Raw genomic sequence first — 20,401 nt, 5'->3', positions numbered from 1 at the left:
CCTGAGGACTACTGTACTGGAGCACAGATACCCGAGGACTACTGTACTGGAGCACAGAAACCTGAGGCCTACTGTACTGGAGCACAGAAACCTGAGGACTACTGTACTGGAGCACAGATACCTGAGGACTACTGTACTGTAGCACAGAAACCTGAGGACTAACGTGCATCCAAAATGGGGCCCTATTCTCTCTCTATATATATTTAGTGCACTACTTTAGACCAGAGCCCTATTCCTAGTATAGTGCACTACATTATACCAGAGCCATATGGGGTACTGCACTACAAAGGGATTAGGCTGCCATTTGAGATGCACTACTTTATACCAGAGCCATATGGGGTACTGCACTACAAAGGGATTAGGGTGCCATTTGAGATGCACTACTTTATACCAGAGCCATATGGGGTACTGCACTACAAAGGGATTAGGGTGCCATTTGAGATGCACTACTTTATACCAGAGCCATATGGGGTACTGCACTACAAAGGGATTAGGGTGCCATTTGAGATGCACTACTTTATACCAGAGCCATATGGGGTACTGCACTACAAAGGGATTAGGGTGCCATTTGAGATGCAAGCCAAGAGAAGACGGTTCTAGAGTTCTACAAAGAATGTAGATCTATTTTCTTCCTCTTGTTCTTTTTAGATTTCTTCTCGTCCTCCACGACAACCACCTCCTCGTCCTCCACGACAACCACCTCCTCGTCCTCCACGACAACCACCTCCTCCCTCCATTTCTTATTTACAACCTCACACTCCGTTGTTAAGTCTACAATTTGGCGGTCCTGGCAGTTCTGCTCCACGCCAGTGGTGGCGCTGCAGTCTTCAGCCAACACCTCTTTCTCCGCCCGCTTTCTCTTTCGCTTCTTCTTCTTCTCACGCCCCTCTGACACGGGAGCTACGACACACTCCTCCTTCACCACCACGTCATCCTCTTCCCCCTCTCTCTTCTTCTCACGCCCCTCCGACACGGGAGCTACGACACACTCCTCCTTCACCACCACGTCATCCTCTTCCCCCTCTCTCTTCTTCTCACGCCCCTCCGACACGGGAGCTACGACACACTCCTCCTTCACCACCACGTCATCCTCTTCCCTCTCTCTCTTTCTCCTCTTCTTCTTCTTCTTCTTCTTTGACATGACTTCCTCTGTGTGGTCAGTGACAAAATCAGCCGGGACTTGCTGCGTATCACTGTTCTCTGGTGATGAGGCTGCAGTGGGAGCCTCGCCACGACCCTTTTTCAGCTGAGCCATCCGCTGGGCAAAGTACTCCTGCATGGAGAGGGTGCTGGTGACTGTCTTGGTGATGGCCTCTACATCAGGTTCAGGGGTCGTAACCTTTGTAGCTGGTGCTGTAACAGCTCTGGTCTCCTTCTCGTTCACTCCCTGGGAGTCTGGCCCACTGCTCTCCTACAGAGACAGAGACATATAGAAACACATTAGAAATGTAAAAGTAAGAATATTTTATGTACACATTTGGGAATATAAAACAAGTCCCCTACTGTCTACTACTTTACATAATCACTGGTATGTCTAATAAAATGAACGGTGAGTGCATTTATTTAATGAAAATAACAAATAATATACTCGTAGTAATTTATTTCCCTGAGCCACCTTTTGCCATTAAATGCTCAGGTCTGATTGTGTGAGAGTGTTGATACAAACGTAAAGATATTTATATACACAGCCCTGATTGGCGGATAGGATTGTCTAGACTCTAAAGCAGACTCTTCATTTTGACGAGATGAAAATTTTATGAATTTAAGGTTATTTGTTGAAGTAAAAAATACCAACAAAGAAAAATGTACCCATTTTAAGGGTATTAGATTTGAAAAAGTTTGAATACAACTGATCTGGCAACTACCACCCTTCATATGCAAATAAAAGATGACTGGTCATTGGTCAGAATAATCAGATTGTGATGTCATGCTCCATCCCACCTGAACAGGCTGAAATTACAAACTTCTTCCCCCCAGCAAAAAGGTCTTACACTAAGAAGGGCCTTAAAATAATTTCCACAATTTCAGAGTGTTATTTTCAACCTCCGTGTGGAAATATATGTATTTTTTTAAAACGGGGGGGGGGGGGGGGGAAATCATAGTGTTTGACTGCACTGGCCCTTTAAACGGTCAACAGCCTCTACATCTCACCTCCACAACCACTGACGGTTAATTAACTAGTCTTCTGTAGCCTCCACAACCACTGACGGTCAATTAACTAGTCTTCTGTAGCCTCCACAACCACTGACGGTCAATTAACTAGTCTTCTGTAGCCTCCACAACCACTGACGGTCAATTAACTAGTCTTCTGTAGCCTCCACAACCACTGACGGTCAATTAACTAGTCTTCTGTAGCCTCCACAACCACTGACGGTCAATTAACTAGTCTTCTGTAGCCTCCACAACCACTAACGGTTAATTACCTAGTCTTCTGTAGCCTCCACAACCACTGACGGTCAATTAACTAGTCTTCTGTAGCCTCCACAACCACTGACGGTCAATTAACTAGTCTTCTGTAGCCTCCACAACCACTGATGGTCAATTAACTAGTCTTCTGTAGATGTCCCAGTGACCTTTGGCCTTTCAGAACATCTCACCAGTGTACAAAAAAAACAAACAAAAAAAGAGAACCTGAGATCTTGACCGTAGAGTTCCCTGAAGCGTTCGGCTCCTATTGGTTTATAATTAGAAGACGAGTTATTTTTTTGTTGGTGTTGCTAAGGGAGTCATTTGCACCCCGTCTATGGTAGGTGCCAGGCACACCGGGTTTGAGTTTGTGTGTCAAGAACTGCACCTGCGCTAAGGATTTTCACACTCAACAGTTTCCCGTGTGTATCAAGAACGCTCCTCAACCTAAACGACACACAGACAATTTGACACAATCTGCGAGAAGCATTAAGAGTCAACATGGGCCCACTGTCCCTGTGGAACGTTTGACACCTTGTTAGAAGTCCATGCCCCGGACGAATTGAGGCTGTTCCCGGAAGGGAAACTCAATATAAAAGGTGTTCCTAATGCTTTGTACGCTCGAGAGTAAACTCACAGGGTTCTTGTCCTCTGATATTTGGGGGCAAAATGACATTCCCATTTCCCATGTCTCTGGCGTCAGCTTCAATCCTTTACATTAGTATATTCATATACATACAGCAAATATATTATCCGTGTCTACATCCCAAATAGCACCCTATTCCCTAAATAGTGTACTTCTTTTGAACAGGACCTGGTGCACTATATAGGGTACAAGGCCAGTATGTTTTTTTCCCCCTCCGCTCTTTGTTCATGCAGCTGGTTAACTTAAGCAATTCGGGAATATTGCAAGATTTACAGATACCTCTTGGTTAGGCCACATGGGATTAAAGCAAGCATTCTACTGGTCATTAATCTCTGTCCTCGACCAACCAGAATACAGATTATAGTCAATACTATCCCACACAGGAAAGGGAGGGTTGTGTTATGAGGATGTATACATTGATTCAACGGACAAAAACAGATAAATGATTCTCTTAAGTTTGAGCTGAACAATGGAATGTTTGATTTTTTTATGTTGGTATTTTTGATATGTAAATCAGGATGAGTCCTGAGATGATTAAATATTTAATCACTAAACCGCTCACTTAAAGCTTCCCCCCTTATACAAAAGTTTTACTTCAAACCAAAATGATTCTCCTAGTAGTTACTAAGAAAAGCCGATTCCTTGTTCAAAGTATCTCTCTTTCTCAAGCAGGCAATAAAAGAGCTGGTTACAAATTGTTTCAATTTCCTCCACCAGAAAAGACAGAATAAATATTACAACAAATATTATGGTTAAACTCTAAATGTACTGGTTGATAAAATACCTGTGTTTATGGCAAATATGTTTGAGAAAGGTACTTTCGTTTTAAATGATATTGTAAATTGTATAGTAGAGTGACAGTGCCTTCAGAAAGTTGTCAAACACCTGGATTTATTCCACATTTTGTTACAGCCTGAATTCAAAATGGATTCAATATCTTTTCCCCTCTGCCATTTACACACAATACCCCAATAATGACAAAGAAAACATTTTTTTTGGTTGATATTTCTGCATTTCATTAAAAATGAAAGTCTAAATGGTAACTCAGCCACTAAGGAATAGTCACTGTCTTTTTGGTAAGCAACTCCAGTGTATATTTGGCCTTCTGTTTTAGGTTATTGTCCTGCTAAAAGGTGAATTAATCTCCCAGTGTCTGGAGGAAAGCAAACTGAACCAGGTTTTCCTCTAGGATTTTGCCCTTGTTTAGCTCCATTCAAATGTCTTTTTTATCCTGAAAAACTCCCCAGTCCTTAACGATGACAAGAATACCCATTACATGATGCAGCCACAACTATGCTTGATCATATGGAGAGTGGTACTCTTAGTTAAGAAGGACATCTTTGTAGTGACTGGGTCTATTGATACAACATCCAAAGTGTAATTAATAACTTCACCATGCTCAAAGGGATATTAAAATGTCTGCTTTATTTATTTATTTAGTATCTACCAGTAGGTGCCCTTCTTTGCGAGACATTGGAAAACCTCCCTGGTCTTTGTGGTTGAATCTGTGTTGTGAAATTCACTTCTCGACTGAGGGACCTCACAGATAATTGTATGTTTGGGTTTCAAGTTCATAATTGTGTACTCTCCTCAAACAATAGCATGGTATTCTTTCACTGTAATAGTCACTGTAAATTGGACAGTGCAGTTAGATTAACAAGAATTTAAGCTTTCTGCCCATATCAGATACATCTATGTCCTGGGAAATGTTCTTGTTTCTTACAACCTCATGCTAATCGCATTAGCCTACGTTAGCTCAACCGTGACGCGGGGGACACACCGATCCTGTAGAGGCTTTAGAAAGGACGCCTGTATCTTTGTGGTGACTGGGTGTATTGATACACCCTCAACGTGGAATTAATCATTTCACCATGTTTAAAGAGAATAAAATGTCTGCTTTAAAAATATATATATATTTTATTTAGTATCTACCAATAGGTGCCCTTCCTTGCGAGGCATTGGAAAACCTCCCTGGTCTTTGTGGTTGAATCTGTGTTGTGAAATTCACTTCTCGACTGAAGGACCTTACAGATAATTGTATGTGTTGGAGTACAGAGATGAGGTAGTCATTAAAAAAATGATGTTAAACGCTATTATTGCAATGTATTACGTGACTTGTTAAGTAAATATTTACTCCTGAACTTATTTAGGCTCCTTGCCATAACAAAGGGGTTGAAAACTCAGACTTTCCATTTTTAATTAATTTGTAAACGGTTCGAAAAAACATAATTCCACTTTGACATTATGGGGTATTGTGTGTAGCCCAGTGACACAAAATCTACATTTAATCCATTTTAAATTCAGGCTGTAACACAACAACATGTGGAAAAGTCAAGGGGTGTGAGTACTTTCTCTAGGCACTGCACGTCTCACACGGAGCCATCAGAACCGCACGTCTCACACGGAGCCATCAGAACCGCACGTCTCACACGGAGCCATCAGAACCGCACGTCTCACACGGAGCCATCAGAACCCCACGTCTCACACGGAGCCATCAGAACTCCACGTCTCACACTGAGCCATCAGAACCCCACGTCTCACACGGAGCCATCAGAACCGCACGTCTCACACGGAGCCATCAGAACCCCACGTCTCACACGGAGCCATCAGAACTCCACGTCTCACACGGAGCCATCAGAACTCCACGTCTCACACGGAGCCATCAGAACCGCACGTCTCACACTGAGCCATCAGAACCGCACGTCTCACACTGAGCCATCAGAACCGCACGTCTCACACTGAGCCATCAGAACCGCACGTCCCAGACGGAGCCATCAGAACCGCACGTCTCACACGGAGCCATCAGAACCCCACGTCTCACACTGAGCCATCAGAACCCCACGTCTCACACTGAGCCATCAGAACCCCACGTCTCACACGGAGCCATCAGAACTCCACGTCTCACACTGAGCCATCAGAACCCCACGTCTCACACTGAGCCATCAGAACCGCACGTCTCACACTGAGCCATCAGAACCGCACGTCTCACACTGAGCCATCAGAACCGCACGTCTCACACTGAGCCATCAGAACCGCACGTCTCACACTGAGCCATCAGAACCGCACGTCTCACACTGAGCCATCAGAACCGCACGTCTCACACTGAGCCATCAGAACCGCACGTCCCAGACGGAGCCATCAGAACCCCACGTCTCACACTGAGCCATCAGAACTCCACGTCTCACACGGAGCCATCAAAACTCCACGTCTCACACGGAGCCATCAAAACTCCACGTCTCACACTGAGCCATCAGAACCCCACGTCTCACACTGAGCCATCAGAACCGCACGTCTCACACTGAGCCATCAGAACCGCACGTCTCACACTGAGCCATCAGAACCGCACGTCTCACACTGAGCCATCAGAACCGCACGTCTCACACTGAGCCATCAGAACCGCACGTCTCACACTGAGCCATCAGAACCGCACGTCTCACACTGAGCCATCAGAACCGCACGTCTCACACTGAGCCATCAGAACCGCACGTCTCACACTGAGCCATCAGAACCGCACGTCTCACACTGAGCCATCAGAACCGCACGTCTCACACTGAGCCATCAGAACCGCACGCCCCAGACGGAGCCATCAGAACGACACGTCTCACGTCTGGGATTGGGGATGACGGCTCACTGGCATTGGGGATGACGGCTCACTGGGATTGGGGATGACGGCTCACTGGCATTGGGGATGACGGCTCACTGGGATTGGGGATGACGGCTCACTGGGATTGGGGATGACGGCTCACTGGGATTGGGGATGACGGCTCGCTGGGATTGATGGATGACGGCTCGCTGGGATTGATGGATGACGGCTCACTGGGATTGGGGATGACGGCTCACTGGGATGACGGCTCACTGGGATGACGGCTCACTGGGATGACGGCTCACTGGGATTGGGGATGACGGCTCACTGGGATTGGGGATGACGGCTCACTGGGATTGGGGATGACGGCTCGCTGGGATTGGGGATGACGGCTCGCTGGGATTGGGGATGACGGCTCACTGGGATTGGGGATGACGGCTCACTGGGATTGGGGATGACGGCTCGCTGGGATTGATGGATGACAGCTCACTGGGATTGGGGATGACAGCTCACTGGGATTGGGGATGACAGCTCACTGGGATTGGGGATGACAGCTCACTGGGATTGGGGATGACAGCTCACTGGGATTGGGGATGACAGCTCACTGGGATTGGGGATGACAGCTCACTGGGATTGGGGATGACGGCTCACTGGGATTGGGGATGACGGCTCGCTGGGATTGGGGATGACGGCTCGCTGGGATTGGGGATGACGGCTCGCTGGGATTGATGGATGACAGCTCGCTGGGACTGGGGGATGACGCCTAGCCTAGGGGCCACTTTCAAACTGCCTGTGAAATGACTCTCAGGAGAGAGATGGAGGGAGAAGGAGAAAAGGAAAGTCATGACTTGGTGTGTGGCACTTCTCTCACCAGGCCTGGGGACCTCCATTAGGCTCATCTGTTACTACAGGAGAAAACTGCTGCGCTGAGCAGACTGGACACACACACACACACACACACACACACACACACACACACACACACACACACACACACACACACACACACACACACACACACACACAACCCCAAATACAGGAAAACTCCTCCTCCGTCACAACCCAACATAAACAGCTGCAGAGAAAGGCACAACACCGACAGACACTAGCCTGCAACACCGACAGACACCAGCCTGCAACACCGACAGACACCAGCCTGCAACACCGACAGACACCAGCCTGCAACACCGACAGACACCAGCCTGCAACACCGACAGACACCAGCCTGCAACACCGACAGACACCAGCCTGCAACACCGACAGACACTAGCCTGCAACACCGACAGACACCAGCCTGCAACACCGACAGACACTAGCCTGCAACACCGACAGACACCAGCCTGCAACACCGACAGACACCAGCCTGCAACACCGACAGACACCAGCCTGCAACACCGACAGACACCAGCCTGCAACACCGACAGACACCAGCCTGCAACACCGACAGACACCAGCCTGCAACACCGACAGACACCAGCCTGCAACACCGACAGACACCAGCCTGCAACACCGACAGACACCAGCCTGCACCACCGACAGACACCAGCCTGCAACACCAACAGACACTAGCCTGCAACACCAACAGACTGTAATAGTTGACTTGCAATTGTCAACTCTTTCACGTGTGTGTTCATGAATAAATGCGGGATACAGAAGAGCAGACAAGAGGGTCTGAGGAGGCAACGCCTATAGCCAAATAGCCAACGACCAGCTCCTCCACAGAGCCACAGGAAGAGGATGTGATGTGTGCAGTCCTGAGATAAGGCTCCTTCTGCGGAGGAGCAGCCTGGCAGGCTATCAGCCCTCTTCCTGCCCTCTCCGTCTGCTCTCCCCTGGCGAGGCCAGGGAACACTGGGAGGTTCCCAGAGAAAGAGAGAGAGGGGGGAGAAGAGTGAGAGAGTAGGAGAGGGGTAAAGGGACAGGGGGGCGGGAGAGAGGGGGGTCTGGGGCTCTGAAGGCCTCTCCTTCAAGACATTCCAGCTCTCCGTCTCTCTAGCCTCTGAACATGGTGTGAGACGTGGCTGCTGAAGCCAGGACATTACCGTAGATGCCAAGCCAATTCAGTGTATGAATCAATCAAGCCAGGAATGGATGGTAGGTTCAACAGAATGCATTAGCCACCTTTTCACATGTCCTGCGGTAGACTAGTGTCCAGGGGATGTACTTACTGCACCTTCTGGAGAGTATTCAGACACCGTGACTTTTCCCCCACAATATGTTAGAGCTAAAATAGATTTTTAAAACAAATCCTCAGCAATCAACACACAATATCCCATCATATTTTTTTGTGTGCAAAATTTCGTAAAAGCGAAATAATATATACCTTATTTACATAAGGTATTCAGATCCTTTGATATGAGAGTCGAAATTGAGCTCCGGTACATCCTGTTTCCATGTATCATCCTTGAGATGTTTCTACAACTTGATACTAGTCCACCTGTGGTAAATTCAATTGATTGGACATGATTTTGAAAGGCACACACCTGTCTATATAAGGTCTCACTGTTGACTGTGTATGTCAGAGCAAAAACCAAGCCATGAGGTCGAAGGAATTGTCCGTAGAGCTCCGGGACAGAATTGGGTCGAGGCACAGATCTGGGGAAGGGTACCAAAACATTTCAGCAGCATTGAAGTTCCCCAAGAAAAGTGGCCTCCATCATTCTAAAATGGAAGAAGTTTGGAACCACCAAGACTCTTCCTAGATCTGGCCGCACGGCCAAACTGAGCAATCGGGGGAGAAGGGTCTTGGTCAGGGAGGTGAGCAAGAACCCAATGGTCACTCTGACAGAGCTCCAGAGTTCCTCTGTGGAGATGGGAGAACCTTCCAGAAGGACAACCAGGCCTTTATGTTGTGAGTGGCCAGACAGAAGCCACACCTTAGCAAAATGCAAATGACAGCCCGCTTGGAGTTTGCCAATAGGCACCTAAAATACTCTCTGACCATGAGAAACAAGATTCTCTGGTCTAATGAAACCAATATTGAACTCTTTGGCCTGAATGCCAACCGTCACGTCTAGAGGAAACCTGGCACTATCGCTACGGTGAAGCACGGTGGTAGCAGCATCATGCAGTGGGGATGTTTTTTCAGCAGCATGGACTGGGAGACTAGTCAGGATTGAGGCAAAGATGAACGGAGCAAAGTACAGAGAGATCCTTGATGAAAACCTGCTCCAGAGCACTCAGGACCTCAGACTGAGGTGAAGGTTCACCTTCCAACAGGACAACGATCCTAAGCACACAGCCAAGACACAGCTAAGAGTGGCTTCAGGACAAGTCTGTGAATGTCCTTGAGTGGCCCAGCCAGAGCCTTGACTTGAACCTGATCAAACATCTCTGGAGAGACCTGAAAATAGCTGTGCAGCGACACTCCCCATCCAACCTGACAGAGCTTGAGAGGATCTGCAGAGAAGAATGGGAGAAACTCACAAAACATAGGTGTGCCAAGCTTGTAGCTTCAAACCCAAGAAGTCGAGGCTGTAATCACTGCCTAAGATGCTTCAACAAAGTACTGAGTAAAGGGACTGAATACTTATGTAAATGTGATATTACAACTAAAAAAGATCTTCGTCATTATGGGGTATTGTGATGTCATTGTGGGGTATTGTGATGTCATTATGGGGTATTGTGATGTCATTGTGGGGTATTGTGATGTCATTGTGGGGTATTGTGTGTAGATTGATGAGGGGAAAAAAACATTTGAATCCATTTTGGAATAGGTCTGCAACCTAATAAAATGTGGGTAAAATAAAATATCTATGGGTCTGAATACTTTCCGAAGGCACTGTGTATATATCAAACTGTCTCTGGCTCGGACAAGGCTTACGTACCTTTTCAATAACTAAACGTGAACACTTTCCACTGTACACTGCTGGGGATCAAAGTTTCTCAGACAGTGAATAGTTATTTTGGGAAACCAAACTAAAATCAGGTCTTCTTACATTGTAGATAGTCTCCCATGTTTCCAGTGCTACTTTTATTTCTGCTTGAAATTAACACTTATCCTCTTGTCCGGGACAAGTAAAATAAAAAATAAAGACACAAATCCCTATCAAACAATTAATCCGATCAGAATTGTATCAGAGGTCAACATTGGAATAATATTCAAACCAATATTTCATGTACAGGACCAGTCAAAAGTTTGGACACACCTACTCATTCCAGGTTTTTTTTTTTTTTAACTATTTTTTTTTTTTTAAACTATTTTCTACATTGTAGAATAATAGTGAAGACATCAAAACTATGAAATAACACACATGGAATCATGTAGTAACCAAAAAAAGTGTTAAACAAAATCAAAATATATTTTATATTTGAGATTCTTCAAAGTATCCACCCTTTGCCTTGATGACAGCTTTGCACACTCTTGGCATTCTCTCAGCCAGCTTCATGAGGTAGTCACCTGGAATGAATTTCAATTAACATGTGTGCTTTGTTAAAAGTTAATTTGTGGAATTTCTTTCCTTCTTAATGAGTTTGAGCTAATCAGTTGTGTTGTGACAAGGCAGGGGCGGTATACAGAAGACAGCCCTATTTGGTGAAAGACCAAGTCCATATTATGGCAAGAACAGCTCAAATAAGCAAAGACAAACGACAGTCCATCATTACTTAAAGACATTACTTTTTCCCCACCTCCTCCATCCTTCTTCCCCTGCCTCCCCCTGTCCCCCCCCCCTGAGACCTCCCTCACCCTCCTGCCTTCTTCCCCCACCCTACTGCCTTCTACCCCCCCTGCCTCCTCCCTTCCGCCTCCTCCCTCCCTCCCCTGCCTCCCTCCCTCCCTCCCCTGCCTCCCTATCTTCCCTCACCACAAGAGAAATCACATGCTCTTGCTTCTGGTATCATAAAGGACTTCTGGCCACTTCTACATGAAGGTGCGTTGGCAGCGCTGCTGTAATGCAGCTTCCAGCGCTTCCCCGTCCTCCCGTCTCTCACTCACCCCACCTCACCCCAATGCTCCCTGTGCTTTTCAGCAGGCAAGCCCCTGGCCATCCCCCCTCCTCCTCCCCCAGCACCCACCACCAAGACCACCACCCCCAGCCTCTCATCTCTCTGTCCACCTCCCCAGCCTGGTTGATTTATCTCTCCTGATCCTCCAGCCACTCCGCCTGGCCCCCACCCCACCTGGCCCCCACCCCGCCTGGCCCCCACCCCGCCTGGCCCCCACCCCGCCTGGCTCCCACCCCGCCTGGCCCCCACCCCGCCTGGCCCCCACCCCGCCTGGCCCCCAGCCACACCAGTCCCGGCCCACTACGTAAGCGTGAAATAGCCGACGAGGCTGCAACGACTCCAGCGGGCCCCGGCTACAGAGCCACACGGCATTAGCTGGAGTAAACCTTCCTGCCGTCTGTCGTCGCCTGGCGACCGGTGAAAAATGTCCTGTGATTGGCTAATTAATCAGTCAAAAGGGGAGCGATGCGGCCTGTTACTGGTGGGACCGGAGCGGGTGCCCGCAGAGGGCCTGCTGATAAATAGTCTCCCTGCCGATTCATACATCAACAAAAGTTAGTCGTTTTTCTAAAGCCCAAGGCTGGCTGTGAAAGGTAGGGAAGGGAAAGATATCGCCGCCGAATCACACTTTTCATTTCTCCCTTTCGCTCACTTTATAGATCTTTTTTTTGTTGATTGTGGAAAAAGGGACTTCTCTACTCGACTGACAATTTTGTTTTGAAAATGTCTCACTTTTTGAATCTTGTGTCATTTGTGTCTTTGAAGAGAGCGCTCTCCTTTTTTGCTTAGCCTAGTCTTGAACTAACTAAAAACGCTTGCTGAATGGAAAAATCTCCAGAATTTCATCTATGTGCGGGAAACCGGCCCCGTGTAGTTCATGCAGATTAGGGGCGGCAGGTACCCTAGTGGTCAGAGCGTTGGGCCAGTAACCGAAAGGGTTGCTAGATCGAATCCCAGAGCTGTCAAGGTAAAAATCTGACGTTCCGCCCCTGAACAAGGTAGTTACCCCACTGTTCCTAGGCCGTCATTGTAAATACGAATGTGTTCTTCACTGACTTGCCTAGTTAAATAAAGGTTAAATAAATAAAATATGTCTGGGATATGTTAAGCTGCCTTTTGACTGTTGTTGTCCTACCTGCATGTGTCTTACAGACCCGTTGGTTGTTTCAGCACGGTGGGTAAACAGTATACCCCCATAGGGTCATGAATAACACAAAGAAGCCCCACTGCTCTGTCTGAATTAATTTCAATACAAATGAGGGTTATAGAGTCTTGGCTAGGCACCTGCATTCCAATATTCATTCTGGCCTTGTTTTCCTCATCCAGCATTATAGGTATTGTGAAAGATATTCAGATTGATATATATATATAGCTTGATGACAGAGCAGGTTAGAATTAACATAAAGGTTGATGGCAACCCCCCCCCCCCAAAAAATAATAAAAAAGATTATTGGACTTTGAAATGGCGAACCCATCCATCATTTTGGACCGATCTGTATTTTTGGGGTAAACGACTACCTGGCATTATCAACGTTTTATCATCATGTAACAGAATATAGAACGCCCATGGGCGACGGTAATGAATAGGTCTAGCAGTTAGTTAGTTAGTGAGTAGGCTGGCTGCGTGCATTGGCCTGGTTCTAGGGCCAACTAGGTTCCAGCCAGGCGGCCGGTACAGAGTACTTCTCATGGGGTTGAGTCGACCTTACTGCCCTCTCCCACTCCCACTCCCTGCTCCGCCACAAAGAGGCCAGGCTCCAGCCCCGTCGCTGGTCACCTGTTGGCTGGTTATTCTGCCCACGCCCGTCCACATGAAGGATCACTCGTCAGTGTGTGTGTGGGGGGGGGGGGGGGGGGTCCCTGGTGACGTTGACTTAAGAAATAAGGATAAGGACTGGATGGTGTAGGGGTGTGGAGCAGAGCAGGTTGGGGGTTCAGGGACTACGGGCAGAGCGGAGCAGGGTATGGGGCAGATGCTGGCGGTGTGGCAAGAAGGGCGCCTGGGAGCGGACAGGCGGAGTCCACAGAGACGCAGAGCTTGAAAACATCGCTGACGACGCAGAAGCCTTTGTCCTCCAATACAAAACATGTGATTTGTCTACAGCAGAACTACCCAGAGTCCTCCACTACAGTGTTCATTTTAAATCACTAACATAGCAAAGACTTCAGAAACATTTCTAGTGGTATGGCCAACCTAACTATTATGATATTAGAATATTCCCGGTCTAGTGTGTGTAAATTCAGTCCGTCCGGTCCGGGGTCCAGTCCGTCCGGTCCGGGGTTCAGTCCGTCCGGTCCGGGGTTCAGTCCGTCCGGTCCGGGGTACAGTCCGTCCGGTCCGGGGTACAGTCCGTCCGGTCCGGGGTACAGTCCGTCCGGTCCGGGGTACAGTCCGTCCGGTCCGGGGTACAGTCCGTCCGGTCCGGGGTACAGTCCGTCCGGTCCGGGGTACAGTCCGTCCGGTCCGGGGTACAGTCGGTCCGGTCCGGGGTACAGTCGGTCCGGTCCAGGGTACAGTCGGTCCGGTCCAGGGTACAGTCCGTCCGGTCCAGGGTACAGTCCGTCCGGTCCAGGGTCCAGTCCAGTCCGTCCGGCCCAGGGTCCAGTCCAGTCCATCCGGCCCAGGGTCCAGTCCAGGGTACAGTCCGTCCGGTCCAGGGTACAGTCCGTCCGGTCCAGGGTAAAGTCCGTCCGGTCCAGGGTACAGTCCGTCCGGTCCAGGGTACAGTCCGTCCGGTCCAGGGTACAGTCCGTCCGGTCCAGGGTACAGTCCGTCCGGTCCAGGGTACAGTCCGTCCGGTCCAGGGTCCAGTCCAGTCCGTCCGGCCCAGGGTCCAGTCCAGTCCATCCGGCCCAGGGTCCAGTCCAGGGTACAGTCCGTCCGGTCCAGGGTACAGTCCGTCCGGTCCAGGGTAAAGTCCGTCCGGTCCAGGGTACAGTCCGTCCGGTCCAGGGTACAGTCCGTCCGGTCCAGGGTACAGTCCGTCCGGTCCAGGGTACAGTCCGTCCGGTCCAGGGTACAGTCCGTCCGGTCCAGGGTACAGTCCGTCCGGTCCAGGGTACAGTCCGTCCGGTCCAGGGTACAGTCCGTCCGGTCCAGGGTACAGTCCGTCCGGTCCAGGGTACAGTCCGTCCGGTCCAGGGTACAGTCCGTTTGGTCCAGGGTACAGTCCGTCCGGTCCAGGGTACAGTCCGTCCGGTCCAGGGTACAGTCCGTCCGGTCCAGGGTACAGTCCGTCCGGTCCAGGGTACAGTCCGTCCGGTCCAGGGTACAGTCCGTCCAGTCCAGGGTACAGTCCGTCCAGTCCAGGGTACAGTCCGTCCGGTCCAGGGTCCAGTCCGTCCGGTCCAGGGTACAGTCCGTCCGGTCCAGGGTACAGTCCAGGGTACAGTCCGTCCAGTCCAGGGTACAGTCCGTACCCAAGCGCTACCCAACAGTGCAGTATTGAATATCAAAACAGTGTAATACATGTTTTTATTGACGTTTAACAGGAGAAATTAGAGGAAGCTACAAGGTCAGTGCCAGTACAAAACGTACAATGTGCAGGGATTCTGGGTGAAAGAGGTAGATGTGTACAGGGATTAGGAGAGAGTCACTGCTAGCAGGATTAATAATAATAATAATAGTAGTAAACAGTATGGCAGCAGCATAAGTGACTGAGTGTGTGTGTGTGTGTGTGTGTGTGTGTGTGTGTGTGTGTGTGTGTGTGTGTGTGTGTGTAAATGTTAGCACGTATGTGTTAGTGTGAGAGTAGGTGTGATAAGTTGATATACATGTAAACAGACTGGTAGTGACTGAGTGTGTGTGTGTGTGTGTGTGTGTGTGTGTGTGTGTGTGTGTGTGTGTGTGTGTGTGTGTGTGTGTGTGTGTGTGTGTGTGTGTGTAAATGTTAGCACGTATGTGTTAGTGTGAGAGTAGGTGTGATAAGTTGATATACATGTAAACAGACTGGTAGTGACTGAGTGTGTGTGTGTGTGTGTGTGTGTGTGTGTGTGTGTGTGTGTGTGTGTGTGTGTGTGTGTGTGTGTGTGTGTATATACATGTAAACAGACTGGTAGTGACTGAGTGTGTGTGTGTGTGTGTGTGTGTGTGTATATACATGGAAACAGACTGGTAGTGACTGGGTGTGTGTGTGTGTGTGTGTGTGTGTGTGTGTGTGTGTGTGTGTGTGTGTGTGTGTGTGTGTGTGTGTGTGTGTGTGTATATACATGTAAACAGACTGGTAGTGACTGGTAGCAGGAATATAGAAATACTAATGGTAATATATACAGTTGAAGTCGGAAGTTTACATACACTTAGGTTGGAGTCATTAAAACTCATTTTACAACAACTCCATAAACTTATTGTTAACAAACTATAGTGTTGGCAAGTCGGTTAGGACATCTACTTTGTGCACGACACAATTAATTTTTCCAACAAATTGTTTACAGACAGATTATTTCACTTATAATTCACTGTATCACAATTCCAGTGGGTCAGAAGTTTACATACACTAAGTTGACTGAGCCTTTAAACAGCTTGGGACATTCCAGAAAATTATGTCACGGCTTTAGAAGCTTCTGATAGGCTACTTGACATCATTTGAGTCAGTTGGAGGTGTACCTGTGGATGTATTTCAAGGCCTACCTTCGAACTCAGTGCCTCTTTGCAAGACCTCAGGAAAAAAATTGGGGACCTCCACAAGTCTGGTTCATCCCTGGGAGCAATTTCCAAACGCCTGAAGGTACCACATTCATCTGTACAAACAATAGTACGCAAGTATAAACACCATGGGACCACGCAGCCGTCATACCGCTCAGGAAGGAGATGTGCTCTGTCTCCTAGAGATGAACGTATTTGGTGTGAAAGTGCAAATCAATCCCAGAACAACCGCAAAGGACACAGGTACAAAAGTATCTATATTTACAGTAAAACGAGTACTATAATCGACATAACCTGAAAGGCCGCTCAGCAAGGAAAAAGCCACTGCTCCAAAACCGCCATAAAAAAGCCAGACTACGGTTTGCAACTGCACATGGGGACAAAGATTGTACTTTTTGGAGAAATGTCCTCTGGCCTGATGAAACAAAAATAGAACTGTTTGGTCATAATGACCATCGTTATGTTTGGAGGAAAAAGGGGGAGGCTTGCATCATGTTGTGGGGGTGCTTTGCTGCAGGAGGGACTGGTGCACTTCACAAAATAGATAGCAACATGAAGAAAGAAAATGATGTGGATATATTGAAGCAACTTCTCAAGACATCAGTCAGGAAGTTAAAGCTTGGTCGCAAATGTGTCTTCCAGATGGACAATAACCCCAAGCATGCTTCCAAAGTTGAGGCAAAATGGCTGTGCGAGCAACGAGGCCTACAAACCTGACTCAGTTACAGCAGCTCTGTCAGGAGGAATGGGCCAAAATTCACCCAACTTATTGTGGGAAGCTTGTGGAAGGCTACCCAAAACGTTTGACCCAAGTTAAACAATTTAAAGACAATGCTACCAAATACTAATTGAGTGTATGTAAACCTCTGACCCACTGGGAATGTGATGAAAGAAATACAAGCTGAAATAAAAATCTCTCTCTCTCTCTCTATTATTCTGACATTTCACATTCTTCAAATAAAGTGGTGATCCTAACTGACCTAAGACAGGGAATTTTACTAGGATTGAATGTCAGGAATTGTGAAAAACGGAGTTTAAATGTATTTCGCTAAGGTGCATGTAAACTTCCGACTTCAACTGTACATGGAAACAGGGCTGATAGTGACTGGTAGCAGGAATATAGAACTACTTAAAGTAATATACTAAAAACCGTCCTACCTCACTTCTACCAACACGTCTCCTGGCCACTAGGGGGAGCTAATACTAGACCACTTTTATTCGACTCACAGAAACACATACAAGCCCCTCCCTCATCCTCCCTTCAGCAAATCTGACCACGACTCCATACTCATGCTTCCTGTTTACAAACGAAAGCTCAAACAAGAAGATCCATTTGTGGCCTGCTGGAGGTCATTTTGCAGGGCTCTGGCAGTGCTCCTCATTGCACAAAGGCGGAGGTAGCGGTCCTGCTGCTGGGTTGTTGCCCTCCTACGGCCTCCTCCACGTCTCCTGATGTACTGGCCTGTCTCCTGGTAGCGCCTCCATGCTCTGGACACTACGCTGACAGACACAGAAAACATTTTGCCACAGCTCGCATTGATGTGCCATCCTGGATGAACTGCACTACCTGAGCCACTTGTGTGGGTTGTAGACTCCGTCTCATGCTACCACTAGAGTGAGAGCACCGCCAGCATTCAAAAGTGACCAAAACATCAGCCAGGAAGCATAGGAACTGAGAAGTGGTCTATGGTCACCACCTGCAGAATCACTCCTTTATTTGGGGTGTCTTGCTAATTGCCAAATAATTTCCACCTTTTGTCTATTCCATTTGCACAACAGCATGTGAAATTTATTGTCAATCAGTGTTGCTTCCTAAGTGGACAGTTTGATTTCACAGAAGTGTGATTGACTTGGAGTTACATTGTGTTGTTTAAGTGTTCCCTTTATTTTTTTGAGCAGTGCATATATCTACCTCAAATACCTTATTATTATCTATCCTGATGGCTAGTCACTTTACCCTGCCTTCATGTACACATCTACCTCAAATACCATATTATTATCTATCCTGATGCCTAGTCACTTTACCCTGCCTTCATGTACACATCTACCTCAAATACCTTATTATTATCTATCCTGATGCCTAGTCACTTTACCCTGCCTTCATGTACATATCTACCTCAAATACCTTATTATTATCTATCCTGATGCCTAGTCACTTCACCCTGCCTTCATGTACATATCTACCTCAAATACCTCAGTAGCAGGATAAATACGGTAATATTTACGGTATGGTAATAATCAATAGAGCAGTGTAGGTGTGAGGGGGTGTGTGGCATCAGTAATGAGTATGAGTGAGGGTTTATGTGAGTGAGGGTTTATGTGAGTGAGTTTGTGAGTGAGGGTTTATGTGAGTGGCAGTGAAAGTGTGTGTAGAGTCAGGTAGACGGTGTGCAGAGTCAGGTAGACGGTGTGCAGAGTCAGGTAGACGGTGTGTAGAGTCAGGTAGACGGTGTGTAGAGTCAGGTAGACGGTGTGTAGAGTCAGGTAGACGGTGTGTAGAGTCAGGTAGACGGTGTGTAGAGTCAGGTAGACGGTGTGTAGAGTCAGGTAGACGGTGTGTAGAGTCAGGTAGACGGTGTGCAGAGTCAGTGGGAGACGGAGAGCAGCCGTTCTTAGCCATTTAACTTACAGCCTGGGGGGATAGTTCTTTAACTTACAGCCTGGGGGGATAGTTCTTTAACTTACAGCCTGGGGGGATAGTTCTTTAACTTACAGCCTGGGGGGATAGTTCTTTAACTTACAGCCTGGGGGGATAGTTCTAGAACTTACAGCCTGGGGGGATAGTTCTAGAACTTACAGCCTGGGGGGATAGTTCTAGAACTTACAGCCTGGGGGGATAGTTCTAGAACTTACAGCCTGGGGGGATAGTTCTAGAACTTACAGCCTGGGGGGATAGTTCTAGAACTTACAGCCTGGGGGGATAGTTCTAGAACTTACAGCCTGGGGGGATAGTTCTAGAACTTACAGCCTGGGGGGATAGTTCTAGAACTTACAGCCTGGGGGGATAGTTCTAGAACTTACAGCCTGGGGGGATAGTTCTAGAACTTACAGCCTGGGGGGATAGTTCTTTAACTTACAGCCTGGGGGGATAGTTCTTTAACTTACAGCCTGGGGGGATAGTTCTTTAACTTACAGCCTGGGGGGATAGTTCTTTAACTTACAGCCTGGGGGGATAGTTCTTTACCTTACAGCCTGGGGGATAGTTCTAGAACTTACAGCCTGGGGGGATAGTTCTAGAACTTACAGCCTGGGGGGATAGTTCTAGAACTTACAGCCTGGGGGGATAGTTCTTTAACTTACAGCCTGGGGGATAGTTCTTTAACTTACAGCCTGGGGGATAGTTCTTTAACTTACAGCCTGGGGGGATAGTTCTTTAACTTACAGCCTGGGGGATAGTTCTTTAACTTACAGCCTGGGGGATAGTTCTTTAACTTACAGCCTGGGGGGATAGTTCTTTAACTTACAGCCTGGGGGGATGGTTCTAGAACTTACAGCCTGGGGGATAGTTCTTTAACTTACAGCCTGGGGGATAGTTCTTTAACTTACAGCCTGGGGGATAGTTCTTTAACTTACAGCCTGGGGGATAGTTCTTTAACTTACAGCCTGGGGGATAGTTCTTTAACTTACAGCCTGGGGGGATAGTTCTAGAACTTACAGCCTGGGGGGATAGTTCTAGAACTTACAGCCTGGGGGGATAGTTCTTTACCTTACAGCCTGGGGGGATAGTTCTTTACCTTACAGCCTGGGGGGATAGTTCTTTACCTTACAGCCTGGGGGGATAGTTCTAGAACTTACAGCCTGGGGGGATAGTTCTTTAACTTACAGCCTGGGGGGATAGTTCTTTAACTTACAGCCTGGGGGATAGTTCTTTAACTTACAGCCTGGGGGATAGTTCTAGAACTTACAGCCTGGGGGGATAGTTCTAGAACTTACAGCCTGGGGGGATAGTTCTTTACCTTACAGCCTGGGGGGATAGTTCTTTACCTTACAGCCTGGGGGGATAGTTCTTTACCTTACAGCCTGGGGGATAGTTCTTTAACTTACAGCCTGGGGGGATAGTTCTTTAACTTACAGCCTGGGGGATAGTTCTTTAACTTACAGCCTGGGGGATAGTTCTTTAACTTACAGCCTGGGGGATAGTTCTTTAACTTACAGCCTGGGGGGATAGTTCTTTAAC

The 20,401-nt window shown here is 47.8% G+C and overlaps 1 protein-coding gene across 2 annotated transcripts in view; it reads right to left on the bottom strand.

Moving 5' to 3' along the window:
• Window positions 1–226: 226 nt before the first annotated feature.
• Window positions 227–20,401, bottom strand: part of pinx1 (PIN2 (TERF1) interacting telomerase inhibitor 1) — an 80,738-nt gene continuing 60,563 nt past the window's right edge. For both annotated transcript variants that reach the window (XM_055885773.1, XM_055885774.1), the window contains exon 7: window positions 227–1,411. In XM_055885773.1, coding sequence (XP_055741748.1) covers window positions 605–1,411 — 807 coding nt within the window. In that variant the 3' untranslated portion in view covers window positions 227–604. The remainder of the gene's footprint in view (window positions 1,412–20,401) is intronic.

Source organism: Salvelinus fontinalis, chromosome 27 (genome assembly GCF_029448725.1).
Source record: "Salvelinus fontinalis isolate EN_2023a chromosome 27, ASM2944872v1, whole genome shotgun sequence".
NCBI classification, from domain to species: domain Eukaryota; kingdom Metazoa; phylum Chordata; class Actinopteri; order Salmoniformes; family Salmonidae; genus Salvelinus; species Salvelinus fontinalis.
Note: the sequence above shows the minus strand (reverse complement) of the source record. Positions and strands in the feature narration are given on the sequence as shown.